The sequence below is a fragment of the Dasypus novemcinctus genome, chromosome 18 (assembly GCF_030445035.2).
Source record: "Dasypus novemcinctus isolate mDasNov1 chromosome 18, mDasNov1.1.hap2, whole genome shotgun sequence".
In the NCBI taxonomy this organism is placed as follows: Eukaryota; Metazoa; Chordata; class Mammalia; order Cingulata; family Dasypodidae; genus Dasypus; species Dasypus novemcinctus.
This window is the reverse complement of record NC_080690.1, coordinates 71,922,893-71,941,148: the sequence shown is the minus strand read 5'-3', so window position 1 is coordinate 71,941,148 and position 18,256 is coordinate 71,922,893. Positions and strand designations below refer to the sequence as shown.

At 51.0% G+C, this 18,256-nt stretch overlaps 1 protein-coding gene across 1 annotated transcript in view; it reads left to right on the top strand.

The window, feature by feature from the left end:
- The first annotated feature begins 692 nt into the window (after window positions 1-692).
- LOC131274171 (glandular kallikrein-like) overlaps window positions 693-18,256 on the top strand; it is a 41,213-nt gene continuing 23,649 nt past the window's right edge. The window contains exons 1-5 of the mRNA XM_058279148.1: window positions 693-765; window positions 11,329-11,488; window positions 12,655-12,926; window positions 13,076-13,221; window positions 13,992-14,072. Of these exons, the coding sequence (XP_058135131.1) occupies window positions 693-765; window positions 11,329-11,488; window positions 12,655-12,926; window positions 13,076-13,221; window positions 13,992-14,072 (732 nt within the window). The remainder of the gene's footprint in view (window positions 766-11,328; window positions 11,489-12,654; window positions 12,927-13,075; window positions 13,222-13,991; window positions 14,073-18,256) is intronic.

Genomic DNA, 18,256 nt, shown 5'->3' with positions numbered 1-18,256 from the left:
AAGGAAATAGGTTGCAATCTTTGTGCTGTGGGGCAGACCCCCGCCTACTCAGGAACCAGTACAAAATCCCCAGCTGCAGCTGACCCTGGTCTCCAGCCTCTAACCTCCTCCTCCCCTGTGGCCCCACAGCAATTTCCCTTGTCCTCGCTCCCTTTTCTCTCTAACTCACCCCTGGCTTCATCTTTTCTCCGTCTCTCATTCTCCTCTTTATTCCTCTGCCCTTTCTCAGGTTGCTCATTTCTCATGCTCCCTCTTGATCTCTTCTTTCCAATCCTACCCCTTGCCTTTCTTTGTCTATCTCTCACTGTCTATCTTTTCTCTTTCTCACACTGACTCTTGGCTCCTTCCATCTCTCTCTATTCTTTCTCTTTCTCCTTCCCTCTGTCCTTTTATGCTCTGCTTTTCACTCCATGTCTTCCTCCTTCTGCCTTTCTTGCTCTCCCTCAGCCTCCAGGTTCCTTTGATTTCTTGCTCACTTTCCCCAGTTCTCCAACTCTCTGTCTTTCCTACTCCCTTGATCTTGCTCCATGTTTTTTCATGTCTCCTTCTCCATTTGGGGGACCTGCTCACACTCCTCTGCCCCTCTTCCTTTCCCTGCCTCTCTCCTCTTCAATCCCTCCCTCCATCCTCCCAGCATTTAGCAGCTCTGGCTGGACAGACACACACTGTTGAGTGTGAGGACATGGGCCAGTATGTCCAAGTCAGCAACAGCTTCCACACCCACCTTCCACACAAGCCTCCCAGAGATCTACACCTCCAGCCCAGGTAAGCCCAGGTAATGACTAGAGCCCAACCTCGAGCTGCTCCAGCCGGAGGAGCCCTCTGTGATCTCTGTAAGACGATTATAAAATCTATGAGACGATTACCCAGATGTTGTCAAGGCATAGTGAAGGTAAGGTCAAGATGGCATTAAATAATTGATGAGAGGCCAAGAGCAAAGATGCTAGGCTCAGATCCTTGTTCAACACTCTTGAGTAGACTGTTTCCATGCCTCTGCTCCCTCATCTTTCCCCTCCCTTGCTCTGAGGCTGTGAGGATTAAACCTAGTCAAGTGAGGGAGGCATAAGCACGTGCCCAGCTCAGGTTCATGGCGAGGAAAGGTTATGTATGTAGCTTTGGATTGTCACATCGTCACTTTGCTGTGGGCATCACATGCTGCATTTAACCAAGGATGGGCCTGTGGCTCAGAGAGCAGAGGTCACTAGGTCAAGGTCACCCTGAGTGTGGAGGACCAAAGGAGGCATATGTAGCACCACCTGCAGAGAATTAATTGTGACCTGAAGTCCCAACAGTGGACAGGGTGGGGGTCGACTTTCATTACCCCTTTCCCAGCTTGGCTGCCAAGATCCCATTGGCCTCCAGATGCTGCCGCCTCCTTTCTGATCTCTCTGTGTCTCTCTCTAACCTGCGCCCTGGCTGCCCACTGCGCCAGCTGTGGCCCCCACCCTCCACCAGCTCTGGCTGCCAGGTGCAGCCTCTGTGCAAAATTATTTGTACAAGACTGAGATTTCACCTGTTTACAAGCACATAAGGTAGCCTCCCAGAGTTTTATGGACACTGGAGGTACACACAGGACTCCCAGGTGGTACAAGGATTTTTTTTTTTTTTGAGTTATCAGGGCCAGGGATTGAACCTGGGTCCTCACATGTGGGAAGCTGACGCTCAACCTCTGAGCTACACTAGCTCCCCAGAGTTGATTTCTTCTTGCATTTCCTTGTTTGTTTTTAGGAGGTACCAGGTATCAAAGCTGGGACCTTTTATATGGAAAGCTGGTGCTTAACCACATGAGCTGCATCTGCCCCCTGTACAAAGGATTTTATTGCTCACCTCAGAGAAGGCAGCATGATGTTCATGTTTCCATCAGCTCACCTTGCCCACCTGACTCAAGTCCCACAGAGAGTCAGAGAGCTCCCTGCAAACGCTGAGCACAGAATTGTTTGTGTGGTAGCTGAGGACCCTGAGCTCAGGAAGCCTCAGTATGATACGGGCTGCTGACACACCTGCTCCATTTCTGCATCTGAGGGAGATAGTAGCTTCAGTATCCTGGAGAACAAACACATCTGCTCGGGAGGGACATATTAAATTTATTATCTTTGACAGTAAGCAAATCTATTGCAGAGAGAGATGTTATCTTCAATTCAAAGTCAATATAAAAACCAGTCATACAGTGACATTATCTTTATTATCCTGGAGGTAAATAAACCTGCTCTGAGCTAATACTTTCTTGCAAGGCCGCTTGCTCTACTCACCTCCTTGAAAAGAGAGTCAGGAGCAAATCAAGTTGTGCTTTTACTCAGGCACAGAACCCTGGGGGAGCCATGGAGAATTGTCTTCCAACAGCGCTCATTTGGCACTGACTGCTCTCCTCTCCATGTCACCCTCTCACTTCTTACATAAAACTTCTTGTCCACCAGATCTGCTTTCTGCTGGCCTCACCAATGTACCAGGTCCAGATTCTGGCCACAGCAGCAGAGTGTGGGCATCTAGCCTGGAGGTGCAAACCTTGCCACAGGGTGGGTGCCTGTGTGAGCCTGCTGCTCCCTTGAGGAGCTATGTCCACACAGCCCAGGGAGGGTCCTCGTCCTCTGACCTTGGACTGCCCTCTTTGTGACCTTGTGATTGTGCAGTTCTGTAGGTGTGTATGTGGTGGGCAAAAACCTCATGTGCACATCCTGCCCTTGATGTGAACTGTGTGCCACATGTGAAGCCTGGTGAGTGACCTTGAAAACCAAGGGTCTCACTTGGGACCTGATCTAGTGTTGGGGAAGTTCACCCAATCCTAGCTGGCACTCTTTTCAGTGATGTCTTTGGCCTTGAACACTCAGCCACGCATTGCCCTGGGGTCTCCTAGTGGGTCCACATCTGAGTGTCAGGCCTCTGGGTGTGTGTCTGCAACATTCAGTGGTAGCAAAGTGGCCCTGGGGAGGCATCACTGTGTGCCCTTGACCTTCCTCATCTGGGTCTACGAAGAGGTCCAACTTCCTGGAGCCGTATTATGTCCATGACCTGAACACCCGAGACTATGTGTCCTAGGGTAAAAATAAGCCACATTTTTAAGCAGTTAATATGTACTAGGCAGTGCACACACTCACAACCACACACACACACACACATGCTCTCCTGTTCAACCCTGAAAACACCCCCATTTGCAGAGCATGAAACAGGCACAGAGAGGTCTATAACTTTCCCGAAGGTTCACACCTAGAGGTTTTGAACCCAGGAGGCCTGATTCTGGATTGAACCAATCTCCAGTAGACATGTGTGGGAACAAGGCTTAGGGATCTGAACACGTGTTGGTGTCTCTCCCATGTGCACCCTGATTAAAAGCAAGCATGTGTGTCTGTGCCTTTCGATATCCACACCACAGTCAGGACTGTGAATTTACATACAACTCATATATCCAAATCTAGGTCTGCAATATGACTGTGTCCATGTGTGTGTGTTTCCCTATGCCTTTGTTTTTTAAATTCATACTGCCATCTGAATAACTGTGCTGTGGTTCTTGAAGCTGTGACCCATGTACATGCAAGTGCATTTCGGCTTTAGGTGCTATATCTGTAACCACGTTTTTCAAATCTGATTTTGCAGGTCTTGGAAAAACACACTGAGTTTCGTTGCACCATCCAGACTCTGGAGCCAAATGTATGCTTCACACATATTGAGTGGTCAGATCCATGGCTGTCTGTGACTGATCACGACCTGACCAACGATTTCCAACGGACCGCCTGGCTGACCCTGCACCCAGCATCCCTGTCTGCCCTTCCAAGGACAGGGGACTTGTTCTTCATCCTGTCCTCTTCCTCTGTCCCCCACAGACTTACGGCAAATGGGATGAGGGACTGAGGGAAAGTTCTGGGGAAAACAGGCAGCAGGAATAAAAGCTTGGGAAAGTTTTGGAGTCACAAAAACATTCTAAAATTGACTAAGGTGATGACAGGATAACTCTGTAATGAAAATGAGAGCCAATGAATATACACTTTGCATGGATTGTACAAAGCATGGAACTGTAAAATACAGGGAGTCAGTATTGGACGATGGACTGTGGTTACCAAGAAAAATATGAAAACGTTTTCTCCTGAATGATAACAAATATATAATACTAAGTTAAGGTGTTAAAAATTTGGTGGGTTGGGGAAAATACACACCACATGTAAGATATGGGCTCTAGTTAGTAATAATACTTTGGCAATGCTCTATGCTCTTGCGTAGTTTGTAACAAATGTTTCAAGACAATGCAAGGTGGTGGGGGGGAGATATATGGGAGCTTTACATGATAATATGCATGTATGTTTTGTAAATTCACAAAACAATGTATGTTCGTAAAAGTTTGCTTTTTTTATTTTTTTTAAAGATTTATTTATATTTATTTATTTCTCTCCCCTCCCCTTGTCCCAGTTGTCTTTTCTCTGTGTCTATTTGCTGTGTGTTCTTTGTCCACTTCTGTTGTGGTCAGCGGATGGGAATCTGTGTTTCTTTTTTTGGTGCATCATCTTGGTGTGTCAGCTCTGTGTGTGTGCGGTGCCATTCCTGGGCAGGCTGCACTTTCTTTTGCACTGGGCGGCTCTCCTTACGGGGTGCACTCCTTGCGCGTGGGGCTCCCCTACACGGGGGACACCCCTGCGTGGCAGGGCACTCCTTGCGCGCATCAGCACTGCGCATGGGCCAGCTCCACACGGGTCAAGGAGGCCCGGGGTTTGAACCGCAGACCTCCCATGTGGTAGACGGACGCCCTAACCTCTGGGCCAAGTCCGTTTCCCCAAAGTTCGCTTTTTTAAATTGGGGAAAGGAAAGCGCTAAATAAAATCAGGGACACAGGAAAAATTGTGGGGAAGTCATCAGTGAAGAATACGTAGGAAGAGCAGAGAACAGTGAAGAGGTCAGCAGTTCACAAAAGGCTCCTGTCCCATAGGATTTTCTACGCCATCTGCCAGCAGCAGAGGGCGGTGACAAGGCCCCGAGGGCTGAGGGCTGTGAGCCCGTCTCCCAGCTGTGGCAAGTGTCCCTCTCTGAGCAAGGACGCTTTAACTGCTGAGCTTCCCTCTTCTCCCCACACTGGGAGTCGTCGGCAGTCAGCTGCCAAACCCCAGTACAGAGCGGGGATGTTTGGGGTTGGAAAACACTGGGTCCTGGAAGAGGAAATTGTGAGCCTGAACCCCTGGATCTTGAAGGAGTAGGAGTCGGGTATCTGTACTCGGAAGTTGGACGGGGTAGGAAAATAGGAACCAGATTCCTGTATCTTTCAGTGGGAATCACTGGAGTTGGAAGCTGGAACCAATAAATGTCACTTTGATTCCTAGGTATCAGAGAGGCAGAGGCAAGGATCATTGGATTGACCGGTCTCCGCACGGGTATTGGGAACTTCAGATTCGTACAAGGCTGTGGAACCCCAGGTTGACCACTCTGGTTTGTCCTCACTCAGCTCCTCGGGAAGCGATCGCCACCTCACCTTCCTGCAAGAGACCTAGGCAAGCCGCGGTCTGCGCAGGCGCGATAGCCAGTCCTAGGGTGGACTGCTTCTCCCGTGGTCCCGCGGCGCGCTGGAGCAAGCCCGCGGCCTGGACTCATTTCGCGGGACCAGCCAGGCCCGTATTCCCTGCAGCCACCCGCGCCCAAGGCGAGCCCCGCTTGCCCCCTCGTGGAGCAGCCTGCTTGGTGCCTGGCTGGTGTCGGGCAGGAGGAGGGGCATCTGCTGACCACAAGTTCTGTGTCAGGGGCTGAATACCAGACCTCTGGGAACTCCCGAACCTGGCTCAGAATGGGTGGGTTCTCTCCTGATCCAGGAGTTTCCTAGAAAAGTTACATTGTTCCACCCGGGTATTGTGGATATCGTCTTGTAACAGGACTCCTCAGGGCACCTGAAGAACACTCTAGGGTGAGCAGGCTTGCAGGGCACAGGCACAGACTACCAGGAAGTCAGATCCAAGACGAGGGTCAGAAGATTGGGGAAATTTGGGGATTTGAGGTGCGGTTCCATCGGGTTTGCTTCCAGCCTTAGGGAATGCAGGCAACAGAGTTCCAGGTGTATTAGGAAGGACACTTAGGACGTGGGTGGTGGTTGTGATGAAAAGTGGGGATAGGATAGCATGGGGCTGCATTACAGTTGGGCTTGGGTTGGCATGCCTTGGGATTGGGAATGTGAAGGGGTTTGGTTTGCCTCTGGATGGGAAGTATGCCAGGGTTGAATTTGGGATGGGAGTAGGTTTATTTGGGGCTGGAGGACACCCAGACTTTAGGATTGGGTTGTGATGGAAGTGAGGATGGTTGATTTTGTGGGTAGGATGCAATTCATATTCAGTTAGGTTAATTGGGGAGGATTGTACAGAATAAGTCGGTTTGGAGTTTGTGAGGTGGGATTGAATGAGGTTGTGTTAATTTGAGTTTATTTGAATTGGATTGTGTTGGAGTTGCATGGGGTTACATTGGATTGGGTAGGGCTGAGTTGGATTGGAATGGGTTGGCTTGGATTGTTGATTAGTTTCTTAGGCTGCTCAAGAAAGTACCATGCAATATGTTCGCTTAAAGACAGGGAATTTATTGGCTCATGGTTTTGTGGCTAGGAAAGGTCCAAATCAAGGTGTCATGAAGGCAATGCTTTCTTCGTGAAAACTGGCATTCTGGGGCTGGCAGCAGTAGGTCCTTGGTCCAGAACTCCTCACTGGGAGCCTCTTCTGACCTTTTGTTTCTCTTCCAGGTTTTGGTGTCCTTCAACTGTTGCTTGTCATGGTTTGCTGTCTGTCTGTCTGATTGTCATTCTCCTTTCAAAGAACTCCAGTAAGATTGAGACTCATCCTGACTGAGGTCTTCATCAAAAGGTCTTACTTACAATAGGTTCAAATCCACAGGCATGGATTAAATTTAGGAACACATGTTACTAGGGTACATGACTCCAAACCACCACCATTGGGTTCAATCAAGATTTGGAGTTTGAATTAGAATGAGGTTGGAAGCAGTGGAAAAGGGAGGTCCTCACTCAAGATGAGAAATAACTCTCCTCACAGATATACATCGGCAAGTACTTGAGAATACACTGAGTCTTGACGTGCCAAAGACTCCGTTATGATGTAAGCATGGGAGGCTTCATAATGGAGAATCAGTGATTTTGCTCTTCTTCTATTTCTGTCCCTTTGTGCTGTCCTCACTGGCTCCATCCGAAGAATAAGACTCCAAGTGCACTGGCCCTGCCCAGTTGGTGACATCCCCATGAAATGCATCCAATGTGATGTAGAAACTTCAGGACACTAATTGCTGTCTTTCCCTGGCCCTCCACAGCTCTGAGAGGGAGAGAGGACTGTCCAGCCCCAGCATAATGGGAAGTGTCTTGGCCAGCATCTGGGTGCCAGCTCAGCGGGGGAAGGACCCTGGGTTCATGAAGGCTTTTGAAAGGCTCCCTCCCGGGAAGCAGCTGTGACTCAGATGAGCTCCCGTCTACCATATAGAAGGCCCTCAGTTTGTGTCCCAGGGCCTCCTTGTGAAGGTAGGCTCGCCCGCAGACTCCGCAGAGCGCTAACTCAGCAAGGTGCCACAGCAGGAAGAAAGGAGACAAGCGAGAACACAGAAGAGCCCACAGCAAATGGACACAGAGAGCAGACAGCATGCAAAAAGTCACAAGTGGGGTGGGATAAAAAAAAAAAAGGTCCCCTCCCCAGCTACTTAACTCCTAACCTGCCTGCCCCTGGACACTTCTAACACCATGCTGTCTTTCTGTCTCTCTGAATATAATAACCAGACCATCACCAAGCACCAGCTGGTGATGCAACTAGAAAAAGACCTTGAATAAAAGGGGGGAATGGTAAAGACAAATGACTTTATATGGCTAAGAGACTTCAGAATGAGTCAGGAGGTCATCAGAGGAGTTGTACTTACACATATCTCAGCATCTCCCTAGGATCCCAGAGACAGCCAAAGTAGATACAACCCCAGGTATAGGTGCTCCTGAGGGCTACAGAGGCACATGTATGGTCATGGCAGATGGCTCTGGAGTTCAGTGCCTTGCCCTACTTTGGAATTTGTGCTCCTGAGTGTGATGGAGTTGGACTCAGATGTGACCTTTCTACATATGCCTCTTCTGTCACTTTTACTGAACCTGTGGTTGGTGCTGGGGTTGGTGTATACACAGGAGACTTGAGTCTTTGAACTGGCCATGTGCCAACTGGGCCCTGAGCCTCAGCAGAGTTGCAACATGTACTCTCCAGTTCATTGGAGTTACCCAGGTCAGCTAACAGGGAGGTGAAGATGGTCAGCCACCACACCAGAGAACTGAGAGTGTCTGCAACTGCAAGCAGGAGAATCACATCCATTAGCCACGTGGGATCCAAGCCCCCTCTCGATTTGGAGGTGGAGTGGACGTCGCCATCCTGGTCTACAGGATGGAGGAATAAAATATGGATTAGAGTGGACTTATTGGTATTCTATTATAGAACTATTGTGACTCTAGCAATGGAAGAAGTTGTGTCATTGATGTGGATACAGTGGCCATGGGGGTTGCTGGGAGCGGGGAGGGAGAGGAGGAGGTATGATGCGGGGGCATTTTCCGTCCTTGGAGCTGTCCTGGATGATGTTGCAGGGACAGATGCAGGACATTGTCTATCCTACCGTGACCTGCTGGGGGAGAGTAAACTGCAGTGTGGACTGTGGTACATGCAGTGTGGCAGTGCTCTGGGATGTGTTCACCAAGTGCAGTGAATGTGCCACAATGATGAGGGGGTTGATGTGGGAGGAGTAGGGGGAAATAGGGGAACCTCTTATATTTTTTAATGTAAGTTTTTTTTTGGTGATCTATGTATCTTTAAAAAAGAAGACAAATTTTTTTTTTAATTTTTTAAAAGATGTTAAAAAAAAAAAGGAACTCCAGTAAGATTAAGACCCATCCTGATTGAGGTCTTCATCAAATGGTCTTACTAACAATGGGTTCAAACCCACAGGCATGGATTAAATTTAAGAACCAATGTATATGAGGTGCAGAGGTGCCCAAAGATGTACTTACCAAATCCAATGGATGTGTCATGATGATGGGAACGAGTGTTGTTGGGGGGGCGGAGAGGGGGGGTGGGGGGGTGGGGTTGAATGGGACCTCACATATATATTTTTAATGTAATATTATTACAAAGTCAATAAAAAATAAAAAAATTAATAAAAAAAAATAAAAAATAAAAAATAAATAAAAAAAAAAAAAAGAACATATATTACTAGGGTACGTAACCCTAGACCACTAATAGTGGATTTTGACCAAGTTTTGGGGGTTAAATTAGACTGAGGTTGGAAGCAGTGGATACAGGAGGTCCTCATTCAAATGAGAAAGAACTCACCTCACATGTAAGCATCTGCATGTACTTGAGAATACACTGAGTCTTGAGGTGCTAAGAACTCCATTATGGTGTAAGCATGGGAAGCTTCATATTGGAAAATCAGTGATTCTGCTTTTCTCCTATTTCTGTCCCTTTGTGCTGTCCTCACTGGCTCTACCCCAAGAGCAAGACTCCACATGTCACTGGACCTGCCCATTTGGTGACATCTCCTTGGAATGCATCCAACGTAACGTAGAGACTTCAGGACACCAATTGCTGTCTTTCCCTGTCCTTCCACAGCTCTGGGAGGGAGAGAGGGCTGTCCAGTCCCAGCATAAAAGGAAGTGTCTTGGCCAGCATCTGGGTGCCAGCTCAGCAGGGGAGGGACCCTGGGTTCATGAGGGCTTTCAAAAGCCTCCCTCCCCAGCTCCTCAAATCACAGGCTGCCTGCCCCTGGACACCTCTGACACCATGCGCTTCCTGGTTCTGTGCCTTGTTCTCTCCCTGGGGGGAACAGGTGAGACAGTAGGGAGGGATGTGGGAGGTGGAGCGGATCCTGACTCTCACGAGCCCTCACCTCCCTAAACTCATTCCTTTCCCTCCTGCACCCAGCCTGTGTCCCCCTAGGCACAGTCCACCCAAGACCAGAGTACCAGCTTCATTCTTCTCTTTCCCAGCCCTACCCCAATACCTACTCCCAGCCGCTCCACTGCCACAGTCTCCATTCCCACACTCATTCCCTGCTTCTTCCCCACACTGCCCAGAATGTTCTATTCTTCCCCAGCCAACTCTCAGCCACTAGCTATTTTTACAAAATAGCAAAGTCTGTCCTTGTCTGTGTGTCTCTCTGGGAACTCGCCGATCCTTCCAGTCCCTGGAGCTCTGAACAACCCTCCTCACTCCCAGTCTTCCAGGGCCCAACAGTCTGACTGCTGTGCCCCTGATTCCACTGCTGAATTTTCCCATCCTGCTGTCAGCTCTGGTTTTGGGGGATCTCTAAGACCCCTGATTCCTTCCCAGCCAGCTTCCTGCCTTGACCTTCCCCAAGAATCACAATGTGTGATTCTGTGACACTGTATCAAACACATCCTCTGCCTCTTCCTAGGGAATTGTTGGCCCACATTTCTAACCCACCTCCCTGCCTGTTGTGGAACATACCCGAGAACCCCGAATCTCTCCACTCCCTCTAGGCTATGACCCCATCCCCTTCAGTGACAGAGGCGGTCCCCCAGCCCAGCCCAGAATGACACACACTCCTCTCTCCCCAGCCCTCTCTGAGATCTGGCCCCAAACCTGCACCCTAGGCCTCCACCCCATCGTGTCATTCCTAGTAACAGAGGACCTCAGAGTGTCACAGGATCCCTCCCCTGGCTCTTAAGCCTAAACTTTCCCTGCACCATTTCACCTGAAATCCTGCAATTCTCCAAACTCTGTCAGCCCAAATGACCACTCCAGGCCCAATCCAGGAAATCTCAAATACCTTCAACCTCAGCCAGATGCTCTTTCCTGACCTTACAGCTGATTCCCTAAATCTCCACCCTTTCAGAATCCCAAAGGCCCAGCCAGGCCTTAATCCTTTCCTCAGCCCGGGACCTCTACATCCTGTCCTATCCTTCCTCTCACTGCATGTGACCTACTCCTTGGGGCCTTCACCCCTGATTTTGGAAACCCTTTCCCGATAGACCCCACAGGCTACATCACAGCCTCCTGTCCCCCAGGAAAGAACCCTAATAAGGCCGCATATTCGGACCCTCTAGCTCCAAAGCCTGCTAGATGCTGTCTTGACCTCTCCATCCCTGACCCCTGGGGGCTGCTTTGCTCTCAGAGCATGAAGTCTCCCCTCCCAGGTCAACTCCACAAGCTACAACCCAAGGAACAGCTCCAGAATTCCGTGTCTTCACACCCTTTGCCCTTCTGCCTGGACCCCCAGCCTTGGTCCTTGGACCCCTGCCCTCCAAACCCACCACACGGCTCCCTCTCCTGGCCTAGGCCCCCTGCCCCTCCTGACACACCAGCTCCTCCTGATTCCACATGCCCTCCACAGACGCCGCACCCCCCATCCAGCCACGGATTGCGGGGGGCTACGAGTGTGGGAAGTATTCCCACCCCTGGATGGTATTTGTGGGAGACGATCTCTACATCAGGTGTGGGGGTGTCCTGGTGGACCGCAAGTGGGTGCTCACCTCTGCTGACTGCTTAACCATGTAAGTAAGGGTGGGAGCGGTGCCTGTGCTCCCACACAGAAGGTGGGTCTTCTCGGAGAACACGTGGCGCCCAGGGCACTGAAGGGAGCTGGGAGGAGGGGACTGGTCCTGGTCGCAGGGAGGGAGGCAGAGCTGGGCCTGGGGGAGCCCAGAGCAGCGTCTCCATGGCTACCCGAGGCCCCTTTCAGTATCTCTGTCTTTGTCACTGTCTGTCTCTGTGTCTCTCAGTATCTGGCTCTGGTTGTGCGTCTCTCTGTGTGAGCACATTTTGGGCTCTATCTCCCTCTCTCTTCTCTATCTCCATGTCTCTCTGTCTCCCCATCTCTGCCCCATCTCTGCCCATCTCTGTCTTGTAGTTGTCACCCTCCTTCTCTCTCTGGGGCTCTGCCTCACCCCTGCCCCCCTTCATTATTGAACCCACAGCCCAGGATGGGCCTCAGGGGGACCCCAGACAGAATGGAGAGAATTGTCCCAGGGTGTGGGGTGGGAGCAGATTCTAATGTCTCTCTTGTCCCAGCCACAGCCTCAGGCACAATTAAATCCACTTGAAGGAGAGGAGAATGGGCTGGATCAGGGGGAGATGAGCAGGGACAGGTGCAGGAAGGAGGAAGGAGCAGAGGGATGAGAGAGGGGAGGGAGGGTGCTGGGGAGGGAAGGGGACACCGACCTTGGGCTGTGGGCCAGGCTGCTGCCTGCAGGGAAGCAGCTCCACAGCCCAGGGGCAGCTGAGCCTGGTCTCAGGCCCCCCACGCCCACCACCCCCCTCCCTCCCTCCACTCCATTTCTCATGCTCTCTGGTCCTTCCTCTGCCCTTTGTCATTTTGTCATTTCTGTTCCTGTCTGTTCTGTCTTTCACTCCGTCTCCTTCCCTTTCTCCTTCACTGTCCACCTTTCTCCCTCTCCCGCTGTCCCTTGGCTCCCTCCACCTCTCCTCATCCCTGCCTTCCCCACTCCCATCTCCTGTTACGCTCTTTTCTACTCCACTCTTCTCTCCGGCTTTCATTCCCTGCCAGTCTCCACCTTTCTGTTTCCTCACTCACTGTCTCCATTTCTCCATGACTCTAGGGCCTTCCCACTCTCTCTCTCTCTCTCTTTTGGGACCCTCCCCCGTGCTGACTGCCCTCCCACTGCCCCTCCTCTCTTCTCCTCTTTCCCACGCACCCCAGGATCCTCAGAGATAATGAGGTCTGGTTGGGTATCCACAACATCTCACACCATGAAGACTCCTTCCAGGCCGCCCGCGTCAGACGAAGCTTTGTCCACCCGCTCTTCCGGGCCTGGATTCGAGACGGGGACGTTAGCTACAACCTCATGCTGCTCCTCCTGGAGAAGCCCGTCAAGATGACACGTGCCGTGAAAGTCATCCCCCTGCCCACCGAGGATGCCACGAGGGGGACCTACTGCCAAGTCCTGGGCTGGGGCATGACAGAATTTGAACGTACGCCCAGGCCAGACTGCACCGGGGAGCCCACATTCTGGGTCTGGAAGAGGGGCGGGGAGGGGTCCTGGACAGCTGGGTCTGAGGGAGGAGGCGGCCAGGTGTCCTGAGCGAGGAGAAGGCTGAGAGCCAGGTGTTTTCTCCCACAGCCATGTCCTTTGAAAAACCATACCCCAAAGTTCTCCATTGTATGGGCGTCGTGATTCGACCCTACGACAAGTGTGCGAAGTCGTGGCGTGTGACGGAGTACTCAGTGTGTGCTGGGCACAAGTTCAACTCAGCAGACATCTGCATGGTGAGCAGCCTTCCGCCAGCCCCTCCTGGTGCTACGGGATAGGCATGGGGACCCAGATTCTGGGCTGGCGTCCTAGAGCTACACGGGCCTCGGCCCCCACCACACCCAGCTGGAGGCCCCTTCCCACCCCAGCCTCTCAGCTCCCTCCCCTTTCTGCCTCCCTGCACCACCCCCTCCAGGGACCATGTGCACCTCCCTCCACCATGTCATGCTTAATTCATCCTTTCCACCCTTCCACACATGTATCCTGAGACTCTACTACATACCTAGAAGCTCCCTGCGCCCTGGGCGGACAGCAGTGCACACCTTTCAGTCCCCCACCTCCAGCCCACCCCCCAGCCGACCCCAATCACTCATTCAACTCACAGAACTAGCCCATCCCTCCCCTGCGCACAGCCATTCCTTGGCCCCCAATGCCCAGGGGTGGAGGGGTGTCCATCTAGAGAAACATTCTTGGAGAGGAGGCTTCTGAGATGAGCCCCAAGGTTGAGGAGGGTCCTGGATAGGACCTGCTCCTCCACCCCACAGTCCTGCCCTCCAGACCCTGCCCCTGTGCTCAGGTGCCACCATTGCCATCAGCCAGCTCTGTAGCTACTGTCCCCTGATTGGAAGCTCCGTCTCTCATGGACTCTGCAGACCAGTCTCTCTCTCCCAACGCTGGGACTTTGCCATCTGGGACCTGGAAGCACAGGTCTAAGAGCCAGGGCTGTGTGAGCAGAGCCCACACCCAGCTGACCTTTCCCTGCCTTTCTCTCCTGCTGTGCTCCTAGGGCGACACGGGGAGCCCGCTGATCTGTGACGGCGTGCTTCAGGGAATTTTGTCAGAAAGTGATGCCCAGTGTGACACTGCCGTAACTCCATCTGTGTACACCAGAGTGTGGCCACACATGACCTGGATCACAACCACCATGTGGCGCAACCCATGACCCCCCCCGTCCTGCCACCCCCTAATCCCCAGCAAAACTGAACATGCCTCGAGTTCTGGCATCTCTGGCTTTTCTATCCTCTGGGTACTTAGAAGCTTGGAACATCCCAGGGAAGGATAGATCATGCCCAGACCTCCCACATTCCCATCCTGAGACACTGAGTCAAGAACAAAAAAGAAAAGGACACAGTAGGCAGGCCCATGCCTGTGGTCCTGGAAATGGGGCAATTTTGTCTCCCCCTCCCCACCTAGGAACATTTAGCAATGTCTGGAGACCTTTCCTTTCATGGGTTCATCTATGACACAATACAGAGGTGACGGCCATGTTTGTGGAATGAAAGATGGAGGCAGATGGCGTCCCCCTTGGGAGAGGGGATGTGACAAGTAGTGACGAGCTCCATGGAGCACTAAGGAGACCTGGAAGGTCCATGCACCAGACACGCACACACAGGAGACCTTGAAATCTATGCCTGGTTGAAAAGAAGCAAACTCAGCATAATCCCATTATGTAAATTAAAATTAATACCTTGAAATATTCCTTGTACAAAAGCATGATCAAGGAAAAGATGCCCATTAAATACTTTAGAATGGTTGCTTCTGCGGAGTGGCAGATGGAGTGGGTTCTGAGGATAAAAGAAAAATTAGTTATTAGTTAAAGGTGTGCATCAATGAATAAAAAAATATTAGGGGGTCCTTCATGGGCTGCCTATTTGATGTTGTGTGAACTAATGAGGACAACTCATTGAACCTTCTACCCATGAGGTACAGAAGAGAGAATGGGAAGAACTCAAAGACAGAAGCAAAACACAGAATGAGACAGACCAGAGAGAAATGAACCAAACCTAGAAAAACACCACAGCAGAGAGGGACCTGCAGAAACAAAGAGAAAGAACCAGAAAGTCTTGGGGAAAAAAAAAAAAGATTTGCGGCAGGGAAAGAGAGAATAAACATTCCAGAGAGGCAAGGCAGAGAATCAACTGAGAAAGAGACAAGCAGCCAACTGTAGGAACAGTGGAAAGGGCAGACACACAGGTAGACAAACAAAATGGCTGACCCGGAGGAAAGACAGATGGAGACGAATGGAAGAGGTCGTTGTCAGAGGATTTAGAGAGGAAAACAAAAACCAGAGTCAGAGCTACCCAGAAAGCTGTTCTCTGAGGCTGAGGTGTGGGTGAGCAGTCCAGGTCCCTGTGGGACCCTCTGGGAGCTTCCTCCCTGCTCTCACCACCTGTGGGAAGAGCCTGAGATGGCGATCGCCTGCGTGACCCCCAGGCTGCTGTCCTCCAGGTGCCCCACCTGCCTATGGGCGCACTCAGCTTCAGAACCACATCACAGCCCCTGCCTTTCTAAGCCCCCTCCCTCCAGTTTCTCCCTGCAATGGCCGACTCCCCATGTATTGGGTGCTAGCAACGCCCCTAGCTTGATCAACGCTAGGAAATTTATGATGTTTCAGACGTACCTAGATAACACTCCTTGAGGCTTTTCTTTTCTTTTTTCCTTTTTTTTTTCACTTTTTTCTTTATTTTCTTTTAAATGTTACATTCAAAAAATATGAAGTCCCCATATACCTCCCACCCCACCCACCCCACCCCTCCCCCATCAACAAACTCTTCCATCATTGTGGCACGTCCACTGCACCCAGCGAATACGTTCTGGAGAACTGCTCCAGCACATGGACAGTGGGCCACAATGTCGTCCACACTCTCCCCCAGTCCACCCAGTGGGCCACGAAAGGACACACAACATCCAGCATCCGTCCCTGCAGCACCACCTAGGACAACTCCAAATCCTGAAAATGCCCCCACACCATATCTCTTCTTCCCTCTCCCGACCATCAGCAGCCACCGTGGCCACCCTCTCCACATCACTACAATTTCTCCCCTTACTAATCACAATAGTTCCCTAGCAGAACACCAGTAAGTCCACTCTAATCCATACTCTATTCCCGCCATCTTGTGGACCTGGGATGGCTATGTCCAGTCCCCCTCTACATCAAGAGGGGGTTTAGATTCCACATGGATGATGGATGCAATTCTTTGAGGCTTTTCTTATCAGGCATTGTTCTGTCCACCCCAGCCTGGCCCCCAAGGTTTTTTTAATGGACTTCTCATGCAGTCAGAAAATAAGGCACAAACCAGAAGATAGCTACAGATCACTGAGGACACACACCTAGGCCATCGTTCTTGTGGAGAAAAGAATCTGCCCACTCACTGCCCCTGGATGCCCTGGTCTTACCCTGAGGATCCCCTCATCCTGCCCCCAGACCACCTCTGCAGACCCCTTCCTTATCACCCTGTTCCCTTCTCCCCAAAGAGCCCTGTCCTTTCTGGTGTCAACTCAACCAGCAACCACCTTCTTGGGTCATTTCTCGCCATTTTATAACTCAGAAAACTGAGGCACAGGGAAGTTCAGAAGCTTGCCAGGAAGTACCAAGATAGAAAGAAGCTTGTCCAGAAGTACCAAGATATGCCTCTGAGGGGACAGTAGCAGGAAGTGAAGCCCAGGATGTCTGCCTCCATTCTCTCCATATGCTAAATACATCAGTTTATCTTGTTAATTGGCCCTGGAATACCCTGTGAGATGGGTCACCTGCCATCTGTTTTGAAGAAGAGGAAACCAAGGCCTTGAGCAGATGTGCCTTGACCATCACCGAGCCAGTCACGGGGACAGGTGAGGCTTGGTGGAGGCTGGAGAACACGAACCAGGCCATCCTGGGTTGACATCTGCTCTGTCTCTTCCTGGCTAGTGGACTTTAATAAGGGACTGCCGTCTGCTGGTCAGTGTCCTCGCCTTTGAAATGGGCTCCCAGCAGGCATGGCTGTGGTGCCACAGGGTCTCAGGCACAGAGCCTGTTTTTAACACTAGTTGATGATCTTGATAGAGGCCAGCCTTCAAGGGGAGCTTCTCCACAATGTGTGCAATAAAAATATACTTGGTGTGAATATGGATTTTGTGTATACATTATATTTTATAAACAAGTGATGTGGATGGCTGTGGAATGGCACCCAAAAGACATGTACATCCTAATTGCTCAATCCTATGCAAGTTATCTCGTAGGGCTGGAAATCTAAGGTCTTTGCAGATGGGCTGGAAATCTAAGGTCTTTGCAGATGAAATGAAATTGAAGTTTGTGATATTAAAGATTGTCCAGGAATATCTCAGAGGCCTGATGCAATCCAGCATGTCCTTGGATGTGTATTATTAGACCTAAATTTTCACAGGCCCTTAGGCCCTAAGCTTGGGATTCCCCATCCTGGTAAGATCTGTCTCCCGCCTGTGGGATAGGCTCCCCGCTGGCTTGTTTCCACGTCAGTGGTACCAGCTGCTGCCTCCTAAAAGGCTCCACTTAAGGGCTTTCACCTCCCTGCCAGGCCACAATGTCAAAGGAGCCCACCTCACCCTCCCCTGGGACCCGAGGACTGCCATGTCCCCTTTTTACTCTTCTTCCAAGGGAAACCCCAAGCACAGCAGGCAGCGTCCTACCCAGGTTGTAGAGACATGTGCCCAATAAACTTGTGTCAGTTACCTGTGTCCAGGGCTTGCGTGGCATGCCTGGCCATCCCCTGCTGCTTGGTGCGCAGGTTACCTCGTTAAACCACAGGCTGGCTGGAAGGGAGCACAGCAGGCAGAGGAGGTTTCTCCTCAGGGAGGGGGGAAGGCGATGTGAAGGCAGAGCAGAGGGACATGAAGACCTAGGCCTTGGAGCCTGCAGCGATGCATCAGCCAAGGTGCGAGGGCCCCCCCAGCCGGAGGAGGAAGCCATTCTCCCTGGAGCAACCAGGGGAGCACAGCCCTGCTGACACCTGGACTCCAGCCCAGAGATGCTGGTTTTGGGCTTCTTGCTTCCAGAACAGCAAGAGGAAGAATATATGTTGTTTTAAGTCACCACGTTTGTGGGTTTTGGTTACAGCAGCCAAGGAAATCTAATGCAGAGGAGAATATATATGTATACATATGTATATTTTTTTTAAGATTTATTTTATTCTTACCTTATTTATTTATTTCAATTTAACCCCCCACCTCCCCCAGATGGCTCTCTTCTCTGTCTGCTCATTGTTTGCTCACCTTCTCCAAGAGACACTGGGAACTGAGCCCGGGACCTCCCATATG